We start from the raw sequence: 18,732 nt of genomic DNA, 5'->3' as shown, positions 1-18,732 counted from the left end.
CAATGCTAATAATAATTAAAATTAAACTTCTTGTGCATTTCTCAGTTCTTGAGGTAGTCGAAACTGTTTTGAGAAGAAAAAGTGAATGTCTAGATAGGAACATAATTGTTTATAACAACTTTCTAGCTTTGTAGGCCAAGGAACAAAGATAAGTGTTATGGAAATCTGTAAACAAGATCATGGAAATGTGATTACAGAGTTAATGAGCGCTTGAACAGTAACTGCTACTTAAAGCATTATTTGATCAAATAGGCTGCACTGTTAATAGCCTCTGCTTGTTGTTTAAAGAAAAAAAGAAAACCTGTTTGTGTGGGCTAACTTGATAATAACCACATTTAGAAGCCATGAACAAGGTAACCTCTTTTTTAGAATCTTGTCATACAAACTATCAAATCCTGCCATTAGAGAATGACTAAATAGGGGAGGGATTTTTTTGTTGTGTTTTTTTTCTGAGAGAGTTGGAAGCTAGAACAGGATTGAAATCAGACTGTCTCAAAGTGCAGGAACCTTTAGTACCTTACAGCATGGTGTGAATACCTGCTGCTGCAGCCTCTGCATTGCCACAGACAGATACCATGTTGTGCACATGGTGAGAGTTGTTCTATTTGGCGCTGTCAGGTTGGCTCTAAATTAGTTGATATGTGGACAAAAATGCCTGTTACTGACTCTATATGCAGGGAAGAGTTTGAATGCAAACCACAGCAACATGTAAGCTACTGCCTGGGAGACTAGTGGTGTAGTTTTGAAAGAGGCTAAGTGAAAGGAGAATGATCTTAAAGGGGTCTGACGATTCTGAAAGCTCATCAGTGAGATAATTAAGAAAATGCTAAAAAGAACAGAACCATCTTAATTAGGTTCCCAACCCAGGGAGAGAGCTCCTTGCTGAAATCCTTTCTCTAAAGTAATAGAGGAATGCATATAGACTGAGGGAGACTAAGTTTACAGCAGCTAAGGTGGGGTGTGCAGCATCTTTTATCTTCACAGCTTGTCAGGCAGAATAATCTACCTAAAAATAGCTGCCTGAAGTTGAGCTTTGAATGTAAAATCCTTTTGCCCCTAATACAGAGAATTTCGGCAACTTCACCAAACACCGATCTTCACCTAGAGCAGGGCAGGACTTCAACTACGTGTTTAATCTCTTGAAACGGCTGCAGTACCTTGCAGACAGAGTCACGAATTTGTTTCTGTGCTTCCTTGCAGGAGGTTCTACTCTGGAGGACAGCTCTGTATGTGGAATTGGCACATAGTGACCTTGTTCATTCTATGTGATTATTTTCCTAAGACGTGCTCTGTTGGTATCTATTTGTTCTCCCTTGCCAAATACTTTACCCTGTGAACTGGTTGGAACAGGGACTCTGTTGTTGATATGTTTGTCACTTGTGTCACATGGTAGAATCCCAGTCTGTAATTGAGGTACCAGGGAGTTATCATGGTACAAATAGTCTGTTTTCAAGGAAAAAGTGATAAATATGGTGCTCTGTGTCAAATAATTAAGGTTCTGGAAAAGTTTCTTTTCTACTAACATGTTGGCTAGTACATGCACACGGTACCTTTCAGCTAAAGGTTGAAGTCTGTTTACTGAAATTCTGTCATCCTCTGTTTCCCCATTTTATCCAATAGGAACAAGCAGCAAGATAGGACACATCTACTGTTCCAGATATTTCCCAACAACTTCTCCAAAGAAGAGAAGAATCACTGTTGGACAAACAAATGATGTGGTGAGTTAAGTGAAATTACTACCAAGTCCATTTCCCCCTTTTCCTGTCCTAAGTCCTTGCTGAAATAGCACGAATGGTGAAGAAAATGAGCTTCTTCTCATGTACAGCAGATTTCTAGGGTTCCTTTCTACCAACCATACACCTACAGCACATAAAAGCTTGATGTCAATCGTAGGCCAAATGCTTCATAACTTAGACCATCATGAGTGTAAGTCCCTACACAGGACAATCTTATGTGTATGGCGGCGATACCTAATTCCAATTAACTCAGACTTGTAAATCATGCTGTCAAAATTCAAGACAGATGTTTCAAAAACAACCACATGTAATTTCAATGACCATTTAGTAGGCATGCCACTCTTCCTCAAGTTAGGGAGCTAACTATGACTTCAAGTACTAGCAGCTAGGGTTGTACCAGGACAGCAGCTCTGGACCTAGCATTTGATAGGGATGAAATCCTCCCTGGTGTCTTGAGGAGAAGGGGAAAAGGGTGTCAGAGAAGAACTGGATTGTTACTGGACAGCAGATTTCCTGAACCAGGGCTTCAGTCAATTCTGCTGTGAGGAGCTATTTTCCAGAGCAGCAGGTTCAAGTTGCTTGGAGTTCCCTTCTGGTAAAAATCTTCTGCAGTCTGAAGTAGGCAAGGCTGCAGTTGCCTTGGGAGTGTCTTTGTCCTCCTTTGGTTTGTGTTAGTGAGCATGCTCTTGAGACCAAAGCAAATCACAGAATTTGGTCCTCAGAAAATGAGCAGAACTGTCTTGAGATATGCAGCAAGGAGTCAGCAGGTGATGGCTGAAAGACCGAGGACAAAGGAAAACACTAAAAAAACAGTGTCTTTAGAGGCTATCACAGCTACCCTTGATCATCTCTCTATCTATCCAGCTGTGAGGCAGCACTTTCATCTGCTAGGAAACCTGACCACTGTCCTCAAGAACCTTCATCACAAGTACTGCGCAGGGCTCGGTGAGTCCAAGTGGCAAATTTTAGTGCAGGAGGAAGGTAGAAAGGAAATTGTGGTGTTATGGAGGCTCTGACAGTGTATGTACAGCTGCAAATCACTGTGCTATAGTCAGGGTCTGAAGAATACGATATTACTGTGGATAAGGTGGTGAGGAAAATGAGTTTGAACAGGGGAACACTTCTGGCATTGGAAAAGCATAGGTATTCCTCTGAGCTGCACTGGTAAAAGCAATTAATCTGCTCAAGTGCATCCTCCTTTTCTGGGGATGGTGGTTGATGCTTTTGGTACCCTTCAGGGTGTACCTGAAGGGTATTAGATCAATAATCCCTCTGACTTACAGATGGAGTCTGAGCCTGGGGCCGTCTGGAATCTTGCTAGATACTTCTCTGATGTGCTTTGTGGGCAGGCAGGGACTAGGGGTATTTTGCAATTCATGTGTGTAGTGGTTTTCCAGTCATGATCAGTCATGCAGTAATGCATAGGGCAACAGGGAAGGAGTTATAGGATATATGCTATGGCCAGGAACAGTCTTTTGAAAAGTTTTCTGCATCTCGCCTCCTCTTTAGTGTCCCTTCCCAGCATTCTAATCAAGCTGTGCTTTAAGGGCCTCCAGATAAGGAGACTGGGCCCAAACCATCATGTTCAATAGCCTGTGATGGACCTATCATTCCCAAATTTATCGAACTCATCTATGGCTTGGTGTTCACAGCATCCTATAGCAGTGAACTCCACAGTTCATTTTTATGTTGAGTAGAAAGAATATGGGGGTTTTTTTCGTTATTTTAAATATGCTGCCTCTGATTTTTCTTTTGTGTGAAATAATAAATATTTTGTTTTGTGTGTTATCTGTATCGATCATGGTTTTCTGTGCTCTTTTATCACCTTTCTTCCAGTCTGGAGATTCTGTGCTAGTGTGTGCTGTCCCTTCGTGTGTCACAGAATTGCAGAATGAGTAAGATTGGAAAGGATCTGTGGAGGTCATCTGGTCGAACCTCCTGCTCAAGCAGGGTCACCTAAAGTGAAGTGCAGATACTCCTAGTACAGTTCTGTGGTGCTTGACAGAGCTGCCTCCTAAACTGTCTGCCTGCCAGTACTTGAGAGATTCCTTCCAGCCTCGCTATAAGCATTTCACGTCTCTTCATGGAATCATTAGCATCTTTTTCCTGTTTTTATTTGAACGAGTGCTTTGTTTTGTATTAAACAGAATGGCAGCTGAGCATCCAATGAAAAGTGTCTGGAGGCATTATCATGTGTACACCTTCAGGCAAAAGTGAAGAACACTAGGATAGCTATGTCTAAGCATATTCAGGCCCCAAGAGTGGCTGCTCAACTAGTAGAGTCTGCACTTGCACAATAGCCTGCCCAAAGTGTGAGGCCCTCTTTGACTTGGCAGCTAATTACATTTGTGTTAATGGGACTTGCACCTCCTCGGAAAAATCTCTCTCTTATGGTCAGTCCAAGCACTTGCATGTACATCTCTGAGTTCTCCTGAACTTGACTAAGTTCTGAGCTGTGATCTTGGCTTGTAATAGTATGTCCCAGACCTGTTTTGTTAATAACAACTCCTTTCTTAGATGGCTTTTAGATTTCTACCCTCTGAGTTTATTAAATGTCCCTATTTAATGCTGCTGCTTTTTTTGACCAAAGCAGCCCTTTGTTTGGAGCATCGGGAAACACTGCCTAAACCTACCTGGAAGACGACAAGAGAAATACAGACAACTGAGGTCTCACACATTCTACTTCACTTGTTTCTCACTGTGTGGAAAAAGTGAACACAGTGCCTGATGCACAAGCCAACAAATGGGTTAGCAGGTTAAAAGCAGCAGTGACAACACAAAAAGCTTTCCAAGGGACTCCTAGGTTCAACAAACTGGTTGAGATGAGGGGTTTTGGCTCTTCTGCTGAACGGTCCTTCCTTGGTCACCAGAAGAGTCTTGTGCTAGCCAGCATCTTCTCCATCCCACTTTCTTGAATGGACAGTGTCGCTAGCAGGTGTGGGAGCAGGGCTGGCCTTTCCCTCATGTGCTGCCTAGAGCTCATGGCAGTGGCTGCCCTGCTGCTTGTTCCCAGAGCAAACGCTAGGAGTTTTCCTTTTTAGCAGCTGAGAGACATCTTGTCAGAGCTAGGCAGTCCTCTGCAGCTGTGGGTGTGCACAGGCGGACTTGCCTCAGCGTGTCATTCGTCAGTCCCAGGTTAATTGCCAGTGAAGGAAAAACTTCATACAAGCACTATAGAAAGAAATCTTGAGTTTCACTGTTCTTGACACCAGCAGCTTGAGCCATTAATCCTGCTGAGTGTCCAAAGTCTGTTTCTCTCCTTCATCAAGCATGAGACCCTCAGCCCATACTGCCAGCCCAATGACAATGTGCTGTTAACTCATGAGCGTTAGTGTTAGGGCTTGCACTGCTGTGCAGGCTGCATGCTAGGACACTTGCTCTTATGCCCTGGGGTCAGGGCTCGTGTCACCTGTGTAGCTGGTGTGTGCTGTAACTGCATGCTGCCTGCCAGCCACAGGTTGTAGGATGATTCACTATTGGTGCTAGTGCCTGGGTTTATGCTGTAGCTGCTGAGCATCCCCTGATGTCTGTCCTACTGCACAAACATCAGATTTGTGCTATGTTGTGCTCAGTTCTTGGCCCGGTGTTAGTACCAGGGCTCTCAGTGATGTTTGTAACTAGCTTTCAACTGAAACAAGCATTGTGGAATTGCTCTGTAGTAATTGTCACCCTCCAGATTACTGCTTTGATCTCACAGGGTCCTTTTCACTGGACCAGCAAGAGCATGACTCCACTCACTCCCGTGTCTTTTTCCCCATATCCCAGTTCTCCCTTGTTGATTACTGCTCTTGTCCTATGCTCACTCTGTTCTGGCTTACAAGAAGTTAAGAGGCGGGATCTGTTTGTAGGAGGCAGTGTCTTACAGGCATGCAGGCGAAGACTGAGTGTACTGCCGCTGCCTGATGCCATTTAGCTGTGTCTACAGCAGATGCTTTGTTGACATCAGGAGAAGAAGGGATGGTATGCCAAAGTCTAGAGGGCAGCACAGCTATCCCTTGATTGCAAGTGTGCAGACCCTGCCACGTAGCGGGGCTGGGTTTTTGAAGTCTGACCCAGCTTGAGTCTTGGAACCTGGAAGGCAGGACTCGGGTTAGGGATGAGACATAAAGTCGCAGCAGTGCCTTGCTACAGCCTTGCTAGCCGTGCTCAGAGCTCAGTGTACCCCACAGCACTGAAAGGTTGGTGCCCAAACACTAGTGACTACATATGGTGGGAACTAATGCTGTTGTGTATAGCAGAACTTGGTTGCATTCACAAGTTACCTGTTTTGAAAAATTAGAAAATTCCTCATAAAGAATTCTAAACTAGCAGAGAGATGGTTCAGGTGCAAAGTGAAACATACAGAAGTCAAGAGCTCTGTGTATTATGGTTGTGACAACTGTTTTGCCTGCTGTGTACCTACTGTTGGCGACAGGTCATTTTTTTGTGTTTGGCCTATGCCTCCTTTGCCCTGCAAAGTGCTTACGTGGAAGAGGCACAATTAAGGTGACTAGTACAGCTGTGTTCCTGGCACCTCCTGTCTGTGGATCCTGTCACTGTGCAGCTTCTATTTAATTTTGTAATTTTTTTTCCATGGACATTGATGGGGTGTTGCTATATAAAGACATGCAGCTGTATCTACACTTGAGTGTATTTTTAATCCATGTGGGTACAGTACACAGAACAAAAGCTGTCCTTGGAAAAGCCATGTAAAATCTGATTATTTCATATTCTTTGCATTTTATCAGGACCTTTTCTATCTTCTCAGTCATCGAGTTCATTAAAAGCTACATGATATGCCAGTCTTTTTCCTGTTTTTAGCACCCTCCTTGATCTGTGGGTGAAGCAACAGAATTGGAGGAACTTCAAAGGGACAAAAATGCAGGAAAACTTACTCAGACAGAAAAGTGACATATAGTGTCTGTACTGTTAAGTCTGCATCTCAGCTTGTTGCCAGTCTAAATAACCTGTAAGTGACTCTCAAGCAGTTGCTGAGAAAAGGACATTAATCCCTGCTTCACCATCTTTTGAAACAAGAGGGACCCATTCTGTCTACAACTGAGGGGACTGTGCCAGAAAAGTGCGGCGTGTACAAGGCTTCACCTAAACAGATAATTCTCCCAGTGCTTTGCTCATGGGTTTGCACATAGGGGACAGTTTTTCTGAGGGACAAGAATTGAGCTAATAAAGGCAGGGCTGCTCAGAAGTGCCTGAATAGTAAAGCACACTTTGCTGCAGGTTATGCTGTAGTCACCACCAAAGAGTCCACCCCACACACTGGTGCCATATGCAGGAACCAAAGTAGCACCTCCAGGCCTGACCCCTGGCTTCGAACATGGAATTATTTGTGCTTTTGGAAGGCAGCTGCGGGTGAAATGTATGGCTGTGTGTGGAGAAGGGGTGGCTAGCTCTCCAGGAGTCTTGACTCTGAGGACTGGAGCTCTGGTGATGCCTGGATGGGCAGGAGCTGGTGGCTCAGGTTTACTTTTATGGTGCTGTGTAGTCAGAGCAGACTGAGCCCTTGGTTTCTGTCTCGCATTCACAGCCAAGATCCCTCCCCTTGCTGCTCACTCAGTGGAGAGCTACGAGGAGGAAAGGATGCTGTTAAGCTGCACTTTGCTCCAGGACTTGGCACATCCTTTGCAGTGTCGGCTGTTTTCTGAGCAGAGATGCTGCTTGCCTTCTAACTGATGCAGCGATTCCCTATTGCTCGTCTTGAAAGGAGCTGGAATCATAACCCAGAGAGCGAGCAAGTGATGCGGCTGCTGCACAGAGAGTGACTGAGAGGAAGAAAATTGGAGACTGGAATATGTGCCTGCCTCAGCAGCACTGCAGTGGTAAAGCCACTGACTGACTACGTGCAGGTTACTGTTCTTTATGCATTGCTACAGAGTACCCAGAAGTCGGGAGGAAATGCATCAGCCTCCTTTTTCACTGCTCCTCTGTTGTCATCATGCATTAATTGCTGAGAGTTATTTTCCTTCCTGTGGCTGACTGCCTGCGTCTTCTCGTACTGCGGGAGAGACACTGAGGGAGAGAGCACAGCACCAGCCCAGTGTCCTGTCCCACAAGGAGGATTTTGCATGATGTGCCAGTGCAGTCAGGGGCTACTGCAATGGTGCACAGAACCTCTGGAACAGCTGGATTTAGGATTATTAATGCTTTATAAAGGTCTCACAGACTCCATCTAGCAATTAGCTGGAGACATCGGGTGCCCTTTGGGGCTTGCTGACTGCTTGCTATTTTCCTCTCATTACTGGTTTCACACTCATCTGTGCTGACAGCATTTGAGCTAGGGGAAGGGACTTTCTTGGACAGGAATTGGAGGGTGCTCTTTGGAAAGTGTGGGTGTGAGCTCTGGAGGAAACTGCAGTCTGACCGGCCATGGCTCAAGCAGCTAAGCAGCTGAAGAAAATCAAAGATATTGAGGCTCAGGCTCTGCAGGAGCAGAAGGAGAAGGAAGAATCCAATCGCAAGCGCAGGAACCGCTCTCGGGACCGAAAGAAAAAGGTCAGTGACACTGAGGCAAGCAGCCCTGTATCGAGATGCCCGTGCTCGTGGCAGTGAGTGCTGTTTGCATTTTGGGGGTGGGCATGGGGTGAAATGACAGAGATGCAGTCTGGTCCTTGTACAAATCTATATGCAGTCAGCACAAGAAACAGCCTGCCAAACAGAGAACAACTTTTGGGGCCAGGAATCTGCTGTTTGCCCTGACAGCTTCGGGTGAGGGAGGGTGGTGATGTATAAAAAAGCCAGGTGAAGGGGGAAAGGGAGTGAGGCGTTTGTCAAGGCAGCTAAAGAGACTCACTCAGCCCAATAACAGATTTGATCTCGAGGATAAAATTGCTGGTGTCTAGCTTCATGCAGTTTCCCAGCATTGCTTTGTGTCGGCAGATCAAAGGGGTAAAAGACCCCTGCCCCTTTCTCTAGTGAAGGAGCAGTGTTGATGTCTACTCCATGCCCTGCTTGATCTCTGCCAGAACACTAAAACCAGGGTACAGTGGGAGCAGACCGCTAACAGAGAAAGCAGTTTTCTGCAAGAGACTGTGAGCTCATGTGCTGCTTAGGGAAGGCTATATTTGTGAGTGGGACACAAGTCATCCCTCCCAGCAAAGGCATGTTACTTGCTGGCAGCGGGTGAGTGGGGTCAGGAGCAAGAAGAGGTGTCTTTCCCCTCTACTGACACAGAAGCCAGGCTTCTTGCATATCCATCATCTCAGCTTTGACCATAACCTCTTGTAACGAACCATTACGTTTGACTGTTTTCCTGGGACTGCCATAGAGCCTCCTCCCTTCACCGTTGCCCAGTGCTGGAGCCTTGGGTCCACCAGCTGTTCCAAGCTGTAGCTCCTCTCTGGAAAGTCACTGCCATTTTTTTCTTGCCACCAGCTTCCTGCAGGAGCAAGCACACTGCTAAGATAGCTTTGCTTCCCCTTGAAGACCTCTGGAACAGAATGTTCGTCTCACAGCAGGGCCTGAGGGTGTATGTGTATGTGCTTTGCACCAATGCAGAGGGGCAGTGAGGAGAGAGGTGAAACCAAGGGTAATGAAGGGTATATATGAGAGGAAGTTGCAATACAGGGATGTCTTAAGTGGATTTCTCCTCTGCCTTTAGAAAAAGACTTGGAGACTTCCATGTACCCCTTCTGAGCAAGAGCCTCACAGCAGAGCTCTGCTGCTTGGAACATCTCAATAACTGCACCCTGAGAGTCCTGAGAAGAGTGCTGCTGAGATGCTGGGGACAGGCACTGCTAACCAGCCCTCAGGGTTTTATTCTTCCTGCCACACTGCTGGACAGCTGCTGATTCAGGCTGTCTGGGCTAGTCCTGGACACTGGAATTCCTGGATTTCTTTTGTCCCTGTTTCTGGTGAAGGCTCACTCCGTGAGTCTTTGAGAAAACCATCCTCCTCCCTTCTGGCCTCCCTCCCCAGAAGCACAGTGTACATGTGTCTTGGGGATGGTTTGGGAGATCCAAAGATACGTGCAAAGTGTCTAGACTTCCTCATGTGGAAGGTACTAGAGAGGGCATCATCTTGCCAGCTCCTCGTGAGAGACCCGAGTTGTGCTTGCTGCCAAGACACAATGTGACAGCAGCGGGGGAGCTGGAGAAGCGCCACTGAATACACCCAAAAGGGTCTGCTTCTCTGGGGTGTGATAGACTTTACAGTGATAAACAAGCCTTTTGTAGTATACTATTTGGGATTGTCACAGCATGGGGAGCACTGAGCAAGGTCTGCTTGCAGAAATCAGCAGGGCTCTGGGGCACTGAGGAGGAGCTGATCTTCAGCTATCTCTTCCTGAGCGGTGAACCCAGGGAATGCACTGGCAAGGGAGGCCTACCTGCATCTCACCTCGGTGACTTTGGGCAGGGTGGGCAGAGCTCCTGTTCACCCTCCTGTTCCTCTTGGGACCAAAGCTGGGTGTGAGGACGTTTGCTTTTCTTAATGCCAGGCCATCTGTCCAGGGCAGCACAGGAGGGGTCTGTGTCTGCAGAGAGCAGCTAATTAGGGAGGAGATATCTTCAGTGATAACTGCTTACTTCATGCAGGCCCAAGGCTTTTCCCTGCAGGGCCTCTTTTACTCGAGGCTGGCAGAGCAGCTTGCCTTTTACGTGGCCAGAGGGCTGTAAAGGAGTTTTGGTATGAAGGACCACCAAACCAGGAGATTTTGCTATTGGGCCGGGTCTCTCTTCTTATTCCCTGCCCCCAAAGTTTGAGTGCCTGTAGTGGTGGAGGTTTATTGTACAAGTCTCCTTGGGAGCAAGCTGAGGGCTACCAGAATGTGTTGGAGTTTCTCATTCTGTTTTGCTGCAGCAGTTGTGGGGTTTAATCTCTGTTAGCCTGGGTGACTGTTAGTGCCCTGTGAGTCTGCATGGGGCTTGTGCCATGTCTATGCAAGAGGCGTCTCTTCCGAAAGGCTCCTGTGCTGGCCACTGGAATGAACTGAAACCACTGCTGTGTCACTGGGTCCTTCTGCTCCTCCACCTGTGCCTGCCTGTTGTCTCTTGCTTCATACACAGATACAGGCTCTTTTGGGCAGAGGCGGTTTATTTGGTCTGTGTTTGTACGGTGCAGCATACCAGTGTCTTGATTCACAACTGAGCCCACTGTGCACCGCTGCAATGCAAGTTATTAGTAGGGGGGTAACCTGTGATCCAAGGAAGTGCTAGCATGACACAAGGCAGCAGAGATGGCCAGAGGAAGGAGATGACGGCCCCAGAACAAGTTTCTTCTCATCCCATGCAAGCTGGTGTTGCGTCTTGGGGAATGAGAGCTTTGTATCCTTTAGCATTTCCAGCCTTTTTTGTGTGGTTGTGTGTGTCCCATGAACTGCATGGATGAATGCTACAAGAATCTTGTGTCCTGTGATACTTGGAGGCAGTGAGTTCTGCTATTTTTTCTGCTGTGTTGCCCAAAACCCTTGTCCTTGGACCATGATTATAGTTGCTGCTTTTTAGTTTCCATGACAATTCTTGGCTTTTGTATGAAGTGCATGTAACGAGAACCTGATTGACCTGGTACTGTCCATTTTCATGTTGTGTGTCTCTCATTTGTCTCTCAGCACAGGGACCGTCCAGGTGTATAACCTTGTGGCTACTCCAGTATTGCCTGCCCCCAACCTTTGTAACTCAGACAGTGAGAGTTGATGTTTCGTTTGACAGGGGCTGCATCAAGGATTTAAGGAATAGTATCTTGTCACTCACTCTTGCTCTCTGTGCAGCCTAGCCACTCTTGTGTTTTGGGCTGAGCTGTCCATTAAACAGCCAGACGTGTCGTGAAGAGTGCTTCTGCTCTGTGGGCTCTGCAGCATGGCTGGAGGTTGCCTCAGTCGGAGGATGACCCTAGGGAGCAAGTTTTCAATAGTCCCATCTGTTCCCACGTTTGTTGTAAGTGCTGAATTGTGAGGAATTATGAGGTCTAGCATAATGTGTTGGTGGCTTTTCAGGATGCCCTGTAGACAAGCACGTGTGACAGGGAGCAGCCCGTGAGCAAAGCAGGGGTGTGAATTGAATCATAGATGTTCACTGCCATTAGAGAATTTGCCAAGTATCATCTGGGTTGGCTTCTCACTGTTCCTGCTGCAGTATCCTAACTTCAAACCTCTGTGCATGTTGCATAGATGGCTAGTTCATAGGGGGCCAGAGACAGATACTTCTGCTGGGCTGCATGTGGAGTCTCCGATGTGGCCAGCTGCACTGACAGGCAAGTGGTGGTGGACAGTAGCAATATCTGTGCTTTGGATGCATCTGTCTGTTTTTTTTTTTTTGTGGTTCTGGAGGCAGTGGTGGTCAAGAACGCTTCCTTTCTCTCACTGCAGGTGTGCTGTGGTCAGGCTACCCTGAGAGGCAGAAAGCCCTAGGTTGGAAGTCATGCAGAGCACTTAAAAGATACAGTCCTGCCTTCTGCAGGGTTAGTGGGGAGCAGCACAACACATTGTGAGGCAGGTCTGTAACTTGTCACATGAACATACTGTTATCGAGTCCTTTTTGACTTGCATGTGGCTTGTTATGGTTATATATTAAAGGTAGAAAATGGACCAAATCCCTTTCCAGGAATTCTGGAAGTATTAGCAAAGCTCACCAAATCAGTTGTTAGAAATGGCCCAAAATGTCTAAACCCCAAACTGGGGCCCAGAGTACTTGGCTTACCTTTTGCTTCAAACATGGATCTACAAGCAACTTGCAGCTGTACCAAGTGCCCCGAAGATAGTTTGCTAGTGCCTGGAGTGCCTTGCAACCTGACAAGCTTTGACTGAGACTAGTAAATAAAAGAAAGTTAATACTTTTATGAAAATCATTCTTCCTATTGAAGTGTACTTATTCTGGTACCAAATCCAGCCAAATATCCAGTCAAGCATGAAAAGGGGCAGACACCTTCATCCAAGGAGTACAGAGAGGCAAATACCAGCTATGCTCCTCAGTTGACAAGTGGGCATGCGGGATTCATGGAGCAGGAAGCTGGAACCTCTAAAACATCTATGACAAGAGTGCTATGCAGAAAATAATACCAATAGCACTTCAGTAACAGCAGCAATGCTAATAATGTCCAAAGAACTCCTCAAGTGCACGTGTGTGAGCATGTGCAGTCTGTGTGCAGCATAACTGTGGCTAATGGATTAATTAACAATCTAACCAAGAGCTCAGAAGGAAATTCTTGTAATAATTGCTATAAATGTTTAAATGATAAATGATTAGTATGAAAGATGTGATTGATACATCCTTTCAGTACATTCAGAGTAAGTTTTGCTTGGGCATCTGTAGAATAGAGGACAAGGCTACCTGAATTTACCACTTCGTTTTTTTCTTCTTTTTTTTTGGGGGGGGGAATAGTGAGGAACAAACTGCGTTTCTCTGTCTGTCTTTCTGTCTGTCTTTCTGTCTGTCTTTCTGTCTGTATTTCTGTCTGTCTGTCTTTATGTCTGTCTGTCTTTATGTCTGTCTGTCTTTATGTCTGTCTGTCTTTCTGTCTTTCTGTCTGTCTTTCTGTCTGTCTTTCTGTCTGTCTTTCTGTCTGTCTTTCTGTCTGTCTTTCTGTCTTTCCAAGACCAAATTCCCGGTTTGAACTCTCAGACCACAGAGGATTTGAACTTCTGGAAAAAAGAAAAACAAGGATTCCTGCTGCTTGGCCAACCCCCCTTTTTGAACTGAGTATGATATCCATGGTATGGAATATTTTCATTGGCCAGCTTGGGCTAGCTGTCTGGCTGTGCTCCCTCCCATCTGCTGTACATCTGCTCATTAACTGAACACAGGAGACTGGAAAAAGTCCTTGATTTCTTAGCAAAAACTAAAAACATCAGTGTTATCAACATTCTTGTGGTACTAAATCCAAAACACAGCAGCTACCGGGAGGAAAATTAACTCTATCCCAGCCGAAACCAGGGCATAGAGCATCTCACACAATGCAGTCTTGAATGGTAAAAGATGATTCCTAATAAGAAACTCTCTGCATAAAACTCCTTGCCTTTTTTCTAGTTGTCCATTTCCTGGAAACAGCACACCAAGCAGTTTGAGGGTTTGTGACTTGCCACAGTATAGGCTGGCACCCATGCTTGGTGCAGTGCTTATTCTGCATGCTGCAACAGCAAATAGGTTAGTGCTCAGTATTACCTACTGAAATACATCCCAGCAGGAGAGGCTGGGAGGGTGCTTCAGAGAAGGGAGACAAGACGTTTGTGAGAGAGGGTTTGAAATAGGTGGTAAAGGGAGAGGTGTTTCCATTTGGCAGGAGCTGTGACAGAGAAAGCTCTTCCACCAGCTAGAATGGAACAGTGGGAAAGGGCAAAGGGAGCACAGAGGATTGAAGGACCTCCTTTTTATTCTCAAGCATGGATAAGAAATAAACGTGAACATAACTGGCTGACGTCAACTGTCAGAAGAAACTCCAAGCTGAGGTGTGTGAGGTGAGTTGGGGGAGGGGCCAGATCCCGGATGGGCAGCTCTGAGAAGATTGAGGTGATGTGGAGGATGCTAATGAGAATGCCTTTGCATGAAAGAAATTTTGCATGCTTAGGAAGCTAGGTAGACGTGGGAAGTAGAACAAGCCAAGTAGGATTTGGAACAACAGCCACAAGCTCAATCAGACAGAGGAGCAATTACAGATGATTCCTTAGTAGGACAATTGAATGGTCACATAGAGTGACCACGCTTGTGCTTGTTGTGTGACAAACAAAAGAGCTCACTAACCTGCTGTTCACTGATGAGCTGTGTCAGGGTGGAACTTAAGTCCAAACTTAGGATCCCTGACATGGAAAATCCAGACACCTCATGTGCAATAAGCACATGAGAAACTGGGGTGAGAAATTGCTGCTGGAATGCTGCCAAGGAGAAGCCACTGGGGCTATTCTGTCTGCTTGCTTGCCATCCTTTCCAAGGGCTGTCACTAAGCAGCAGCCTTCAGCTTGGGCTGGGTTTAGAGGGGCTGCAGAGAAGAGAGTGACGGACAGAAGGAGGGCGACGGATTTCAGCAGACCTGGGCTGCAGACAGCTCAGAACATCCCTGGAATAACTGGACTGCCGAGCGCTATTGTGCACTCCTCCCATGGATGTCTGGCCTGGTACAGTTGCTGGATCAGGCTACCTGAATTCTTGTGTTCAGTGGCAGTAGATCCTGCCAAAGATGTGACATGGCTGTGAGCAACCCAGGGCTTCACTGGCTGCTGTGTTGGTATCTAACCTGCAAGCTGGATGTCATCAGCAAGAGAAAGGACCATGCCACCTGCAGGATCTAAGAGCACAAAGCTGTTTTGTCTCCTTTCTCTGCCTGCTCCTAGAGCAACAGCTCCAGGTGCAACTTCTGTTGTCTCCCACTACAAGTTTTGTTGGTTTCATCAGCCAAAATTCCTCCTGCCTCTCCTTGCACTGGAAGAGCAATGACTATGCAGGCACGTTCCCTGAGAAGTTAACCAGCTTGTGGTGTGGCACAACACTGAAGAAGGCACCTTTGGGACCATGTGAGATCAGCACTTGGTGAGGCCTTGAGGATGCCAGATGCTCCAGCCGGACTCCAGCTATTGGCAGCAGCTCTTTGCAGTCAGGACTGGGTGTCTGGACTCCAGTACTCTGTGTCTGAGGCACTTCTTCTGCAAAGGAATTGGTGTCTTCTGCCTGGAACATGATGCTACTGTGCAGTGGCAGGGAGAAGGGGCATGGGGTATCAGGACAGCCAAAGCCTTTGAGACTCAAGGAAGTCCTAGCTTTTACCAGTTTGAATGTAACCAGGGGGACAGTGTAGACGTAGAACTAAACTCTGTGACTAGGAATGGGCTCAATCGTTAGCTATCTAGCTATTATGTAGGCTTTCAAAAGGATTTTGCAAATCAAGGAGCCATCTTAAATCTTTCTGTGGGTTGTGTGTGTGCTAGGTTCAAAGCACCAGTATAGTGTTGAATCTTTTCTGCTGTAAATGTCTAGCGTGTAAAGCTGGGAATGTATTTGTACACAGAGCTGATGCCAAATTGGGGCAAAGCATGAGCTCCTTTACAGGTCAGGCGGTGCACTAAGGGGTGGAGCAGTTGTGGAGGATTTGCAAACCCTGCCCAGTGTGCCAACACAGAACTGTTTTGTGTCACTGCGAGGTAACTGCGACCTTCCAAGCTCTGTCAAGGTTGTTGGGGAAGCAAGTTCCATCAGGACTTGGGGAGGATTATGACACCTGGCTGCACTGTCAGGAGATTCAGACCTCTGATTCATAGAAGCTTAATAAACATTTCATTCTTGCTTTAGGCAGGATGGGGAAGTACAGGATCTGTGTGTGATGATGACTTCCTCTGATGCTGTTTGTGTGACCTGCCACTGGAGTCCTGTACAAATGGAAATGCTGTCAGGATGAAAAAAAGCATCAGTGCTACACAGTATTGTACTACTCTGCTGTCTGAGGCCTATGACAGGATATTTTTCTCACAACCCACTAGGATTTCGACTCCATCTTTCTCTGTGTCTCTCTGCTGTGGAGTCAGCAGGAAGAAGAGGCTGTTTCAAACTTACCTTTGACTAAACTCTGTCCAATTTCACTCGCCACTGCTCACAATCACCCTCTAGCATTTTTCTAGTAAGTTGCAATGCAGCAAGCGCTAGTTATAATGGGAGCATTTGTGCTCCTAGCATTTGTGTTTTCTTTCCAGTGCTTACTTTAAGTGTGGGGAAGGGATCACAGAGGGAAGTGCATGGCATATCTGTGTGCAGGAAGGAAAATGTCAGCGCAGAAATGTTCTCAATGTTTTTTCACAGTGGGGAGGTCACAGGAGTTTCTGGCTGAACATGATTTGTTGCAATGGGGACAGACCAAGAGCTCTCTCAAATGGCCCAGTTGGAAAAATCGGAACATTTGTGTGGTAGCAATTCCTCTCTGGTGTTTACCTTTTTCTTCGTTCACTGTCTGCCTTGCCCTTTGCAGGATGTGGTGCCAAGAGAGCCTACTCTCTCAGATAATGTGAGCTAATGTATAATGAACCATGTTTGACTTGGGAAGTCTATCCCTTTACCAGTAAATAGTCGTCCACAAATACTAAAGTCAGTTATAAGTGAAGAACGGCTTGTACAGTGCTTAGCTAGCAAGGCATTTTAGAGCCTGTGCCTGTGTCCTTTACTGACATTTCCAGGCAGGAGGGAAATGCAGCACAGTAATGGTAGGGGGAGTGGCTGGCGGGTAGAACATGAGCAGAATACAGCATCTGGATAGGAGGGATGTCAGGTCAGAGCAGACCCTCCTACTGCAGGGACTCACTGATGGGGGAGGAGGCACTGAGGGGAAGCTGGTGCCATTCTGCACTGCTGCTCTGCAGGGTCTTAAATTATTCAGGTAGTAATGACACCTATATGTGCTTGGTGAGCCCACCAGTTAGCACTGTACTGGAAGGAGCTGAGCAACATTTGAAACCTTGTAGCATTCAGAAATCTCTTTTGGGAGCAAGTTCTTTCAAACTGTGCCCTATCCTCAGCACCCTGTCCCTTGGCCAAGGTGTCTGCCCAAGCAGGGCACTTGCTGTGTACAGGGAGTGAGTCCTGTCGAGACCCAGTGTCTTCAGGAGATCAAGAAGCAAAGGACAGTGCCCTTTGTGAAAGTCCTGTGCTTGGTAGCCTGTGAGGCTCGTTTTTTTGACGATAGGAAGCCGCCCTGTAGCGTGCTGAAGCTGAGGTACAGCGAGCTGGAGCTCAAAGGAAAGCAGCTTCACAGAGTGCTAAAATTAGAAGTTTAGTCTGAATTGTGCTAATTTGGTTTAATTGTCTAAGTGTGTCAAGGTTCTTCAGAAATATACCCTCTTTGTGCTGGTCTGGAAAGGTGCAGCATCACTGGGGGCGTGATGGAAGGATGGGTCAAGGATTGCAGAGATTCCCTACCCTACTTGTATCTCTCTAGCAGTCCTCACTTCCAGCTCTCAAAATGCTGTGAGGGTAGATTCTGAAAATGTTAGCCCTGGATTGGATAGGCCAGCCTTGTTAAAATCTGAGCTAAGTAGAGGGCAGCCTCCTGGGTGCAGGGAAGTTCCTGACATCTCTCTGTAAGGGGACTGCTCAGTATGGCAGAACCATCTCAAAATTCACATTTCCTTTCACAGCTGAACTATGTCGTGTTTTGAGCCACAACACTGCAAACAGCAGCAAAATTCAAGCTCCCTTCCTATTTGCAAACCAAATTTTGCTGACTGGGTGAAACATTAAGCCAGAGCCATACATTTCTGTGTAGGGGCTGCAGGTGGTAGAGGACTGTGTTAAATCTATGCCTTCAAAATGTTGCAGCCTTAGTGAAAAATCTACAGCAGAAACAAAGCAGCAGGTATTCGCCAAAGTGTCTTGGGAGGCGGAGGGAGAGAATGCAGCAGCAGGAGAGCATTTAGAAAACAGACAAGGTTTCTATATTTATACAGAGATGAGGAAAGAAGGAGAGAGTGTGCGCGTGCGTGCGTGTTTGTGTGTGTGTGTGTCCAGGTCACTGAGAAGACTCCTGTTTAAGCAGAAAGGTACTGCAGCAAGACAACAAGCAGAAATGAAGGTTATAGTCCTTCACTGCACTGGGGTGACAGGACTTTTCAGGGCTTGTAGGGTACGTTCATATGCATGTGTTGGACCTTTTAAATGGGAAATGCAGAGAACAGAGTGCTGAAACCCTTTGCAGAGTTATAAACTATGTTAGATTTTTAACTAATCTGATGGTCTCTGCGAAGGAATAATAAACATTTTCACCTTTTCACAGTGTCATTTGTCCAGAAAACTAAGGCTTCCAGACATTCTGCAGGAAATGCATAGAGTATTCAGAGTCCAGTTAGTTTGTCATGATGCCATGCCTGGAACAGGAAGCATTGTGTCTTTCCCAGGACTCACTGACTACAGCACAAAGCAAAGAATAAGATAAATGCTATGAGCATGTGCTGTTTTGGTGGGTGAGACAGACAGGTGTGGGGTGAGCTAAGGACAGTTTCAGCTTTAACAGTGTACTTCCTGACTTGCACAGAGCATCTCTGAACATGGGAAAGATACTGCCCCTTTCTGTGGTTGCCTCCCTGAGCGCTGTGCAGATA

General features: G+C 46.4%; 1 protein-coding gene across 1 annotated transcript in view; it reads left to right on the top strand.

Annotated features, from left to right (window-relative positions):
* The first annotated feature begins 7,383 nt into the window (after nucleotides 1–7,383).
* ANK1 (ankyrin 1) overlaps nucleotides 7,384–18,732 on the top strand; it is a 68,892-nt gene continuing 57,543 nt past the window's right edge. The window contains exon 1 of the mRNA XM_075444627.1: nucleotides 7,384–8,225. Within this exon, the coding sequence (XP_075300742.1) occupies nucleotides 8,100–8,225 (126 nt within the window). The 5' untranslated portion in view covers nucleotides 7,384–8,099. The remainder of the gene's footprint in view (nucleotides 8,226–18,732) is intronic.

The sequence above is a fragment of the Opisthocomus hoazin genome, chromosome 28 (genome assembly GCF_030867145.1).
Source record: "Opisthocomus hoazin isolate bOpiHoa1 chromosome 28, bOpiHoa1.hap1, whole genome shotgun sequence".
NCBI classification, from domain to species: domain Eukaryota; kingdom Metazoa; phylum Chordata; class Aves; order Opisthocomiformes; family Opisthocomidae; genus Opisthocomus; species Opisthocomus hoazin.
The sequence above is the reverse complement of the archived record's forward strand: the minus strand, read 5'-3'. Positions and strand labels throughout refer to the sequence as shown.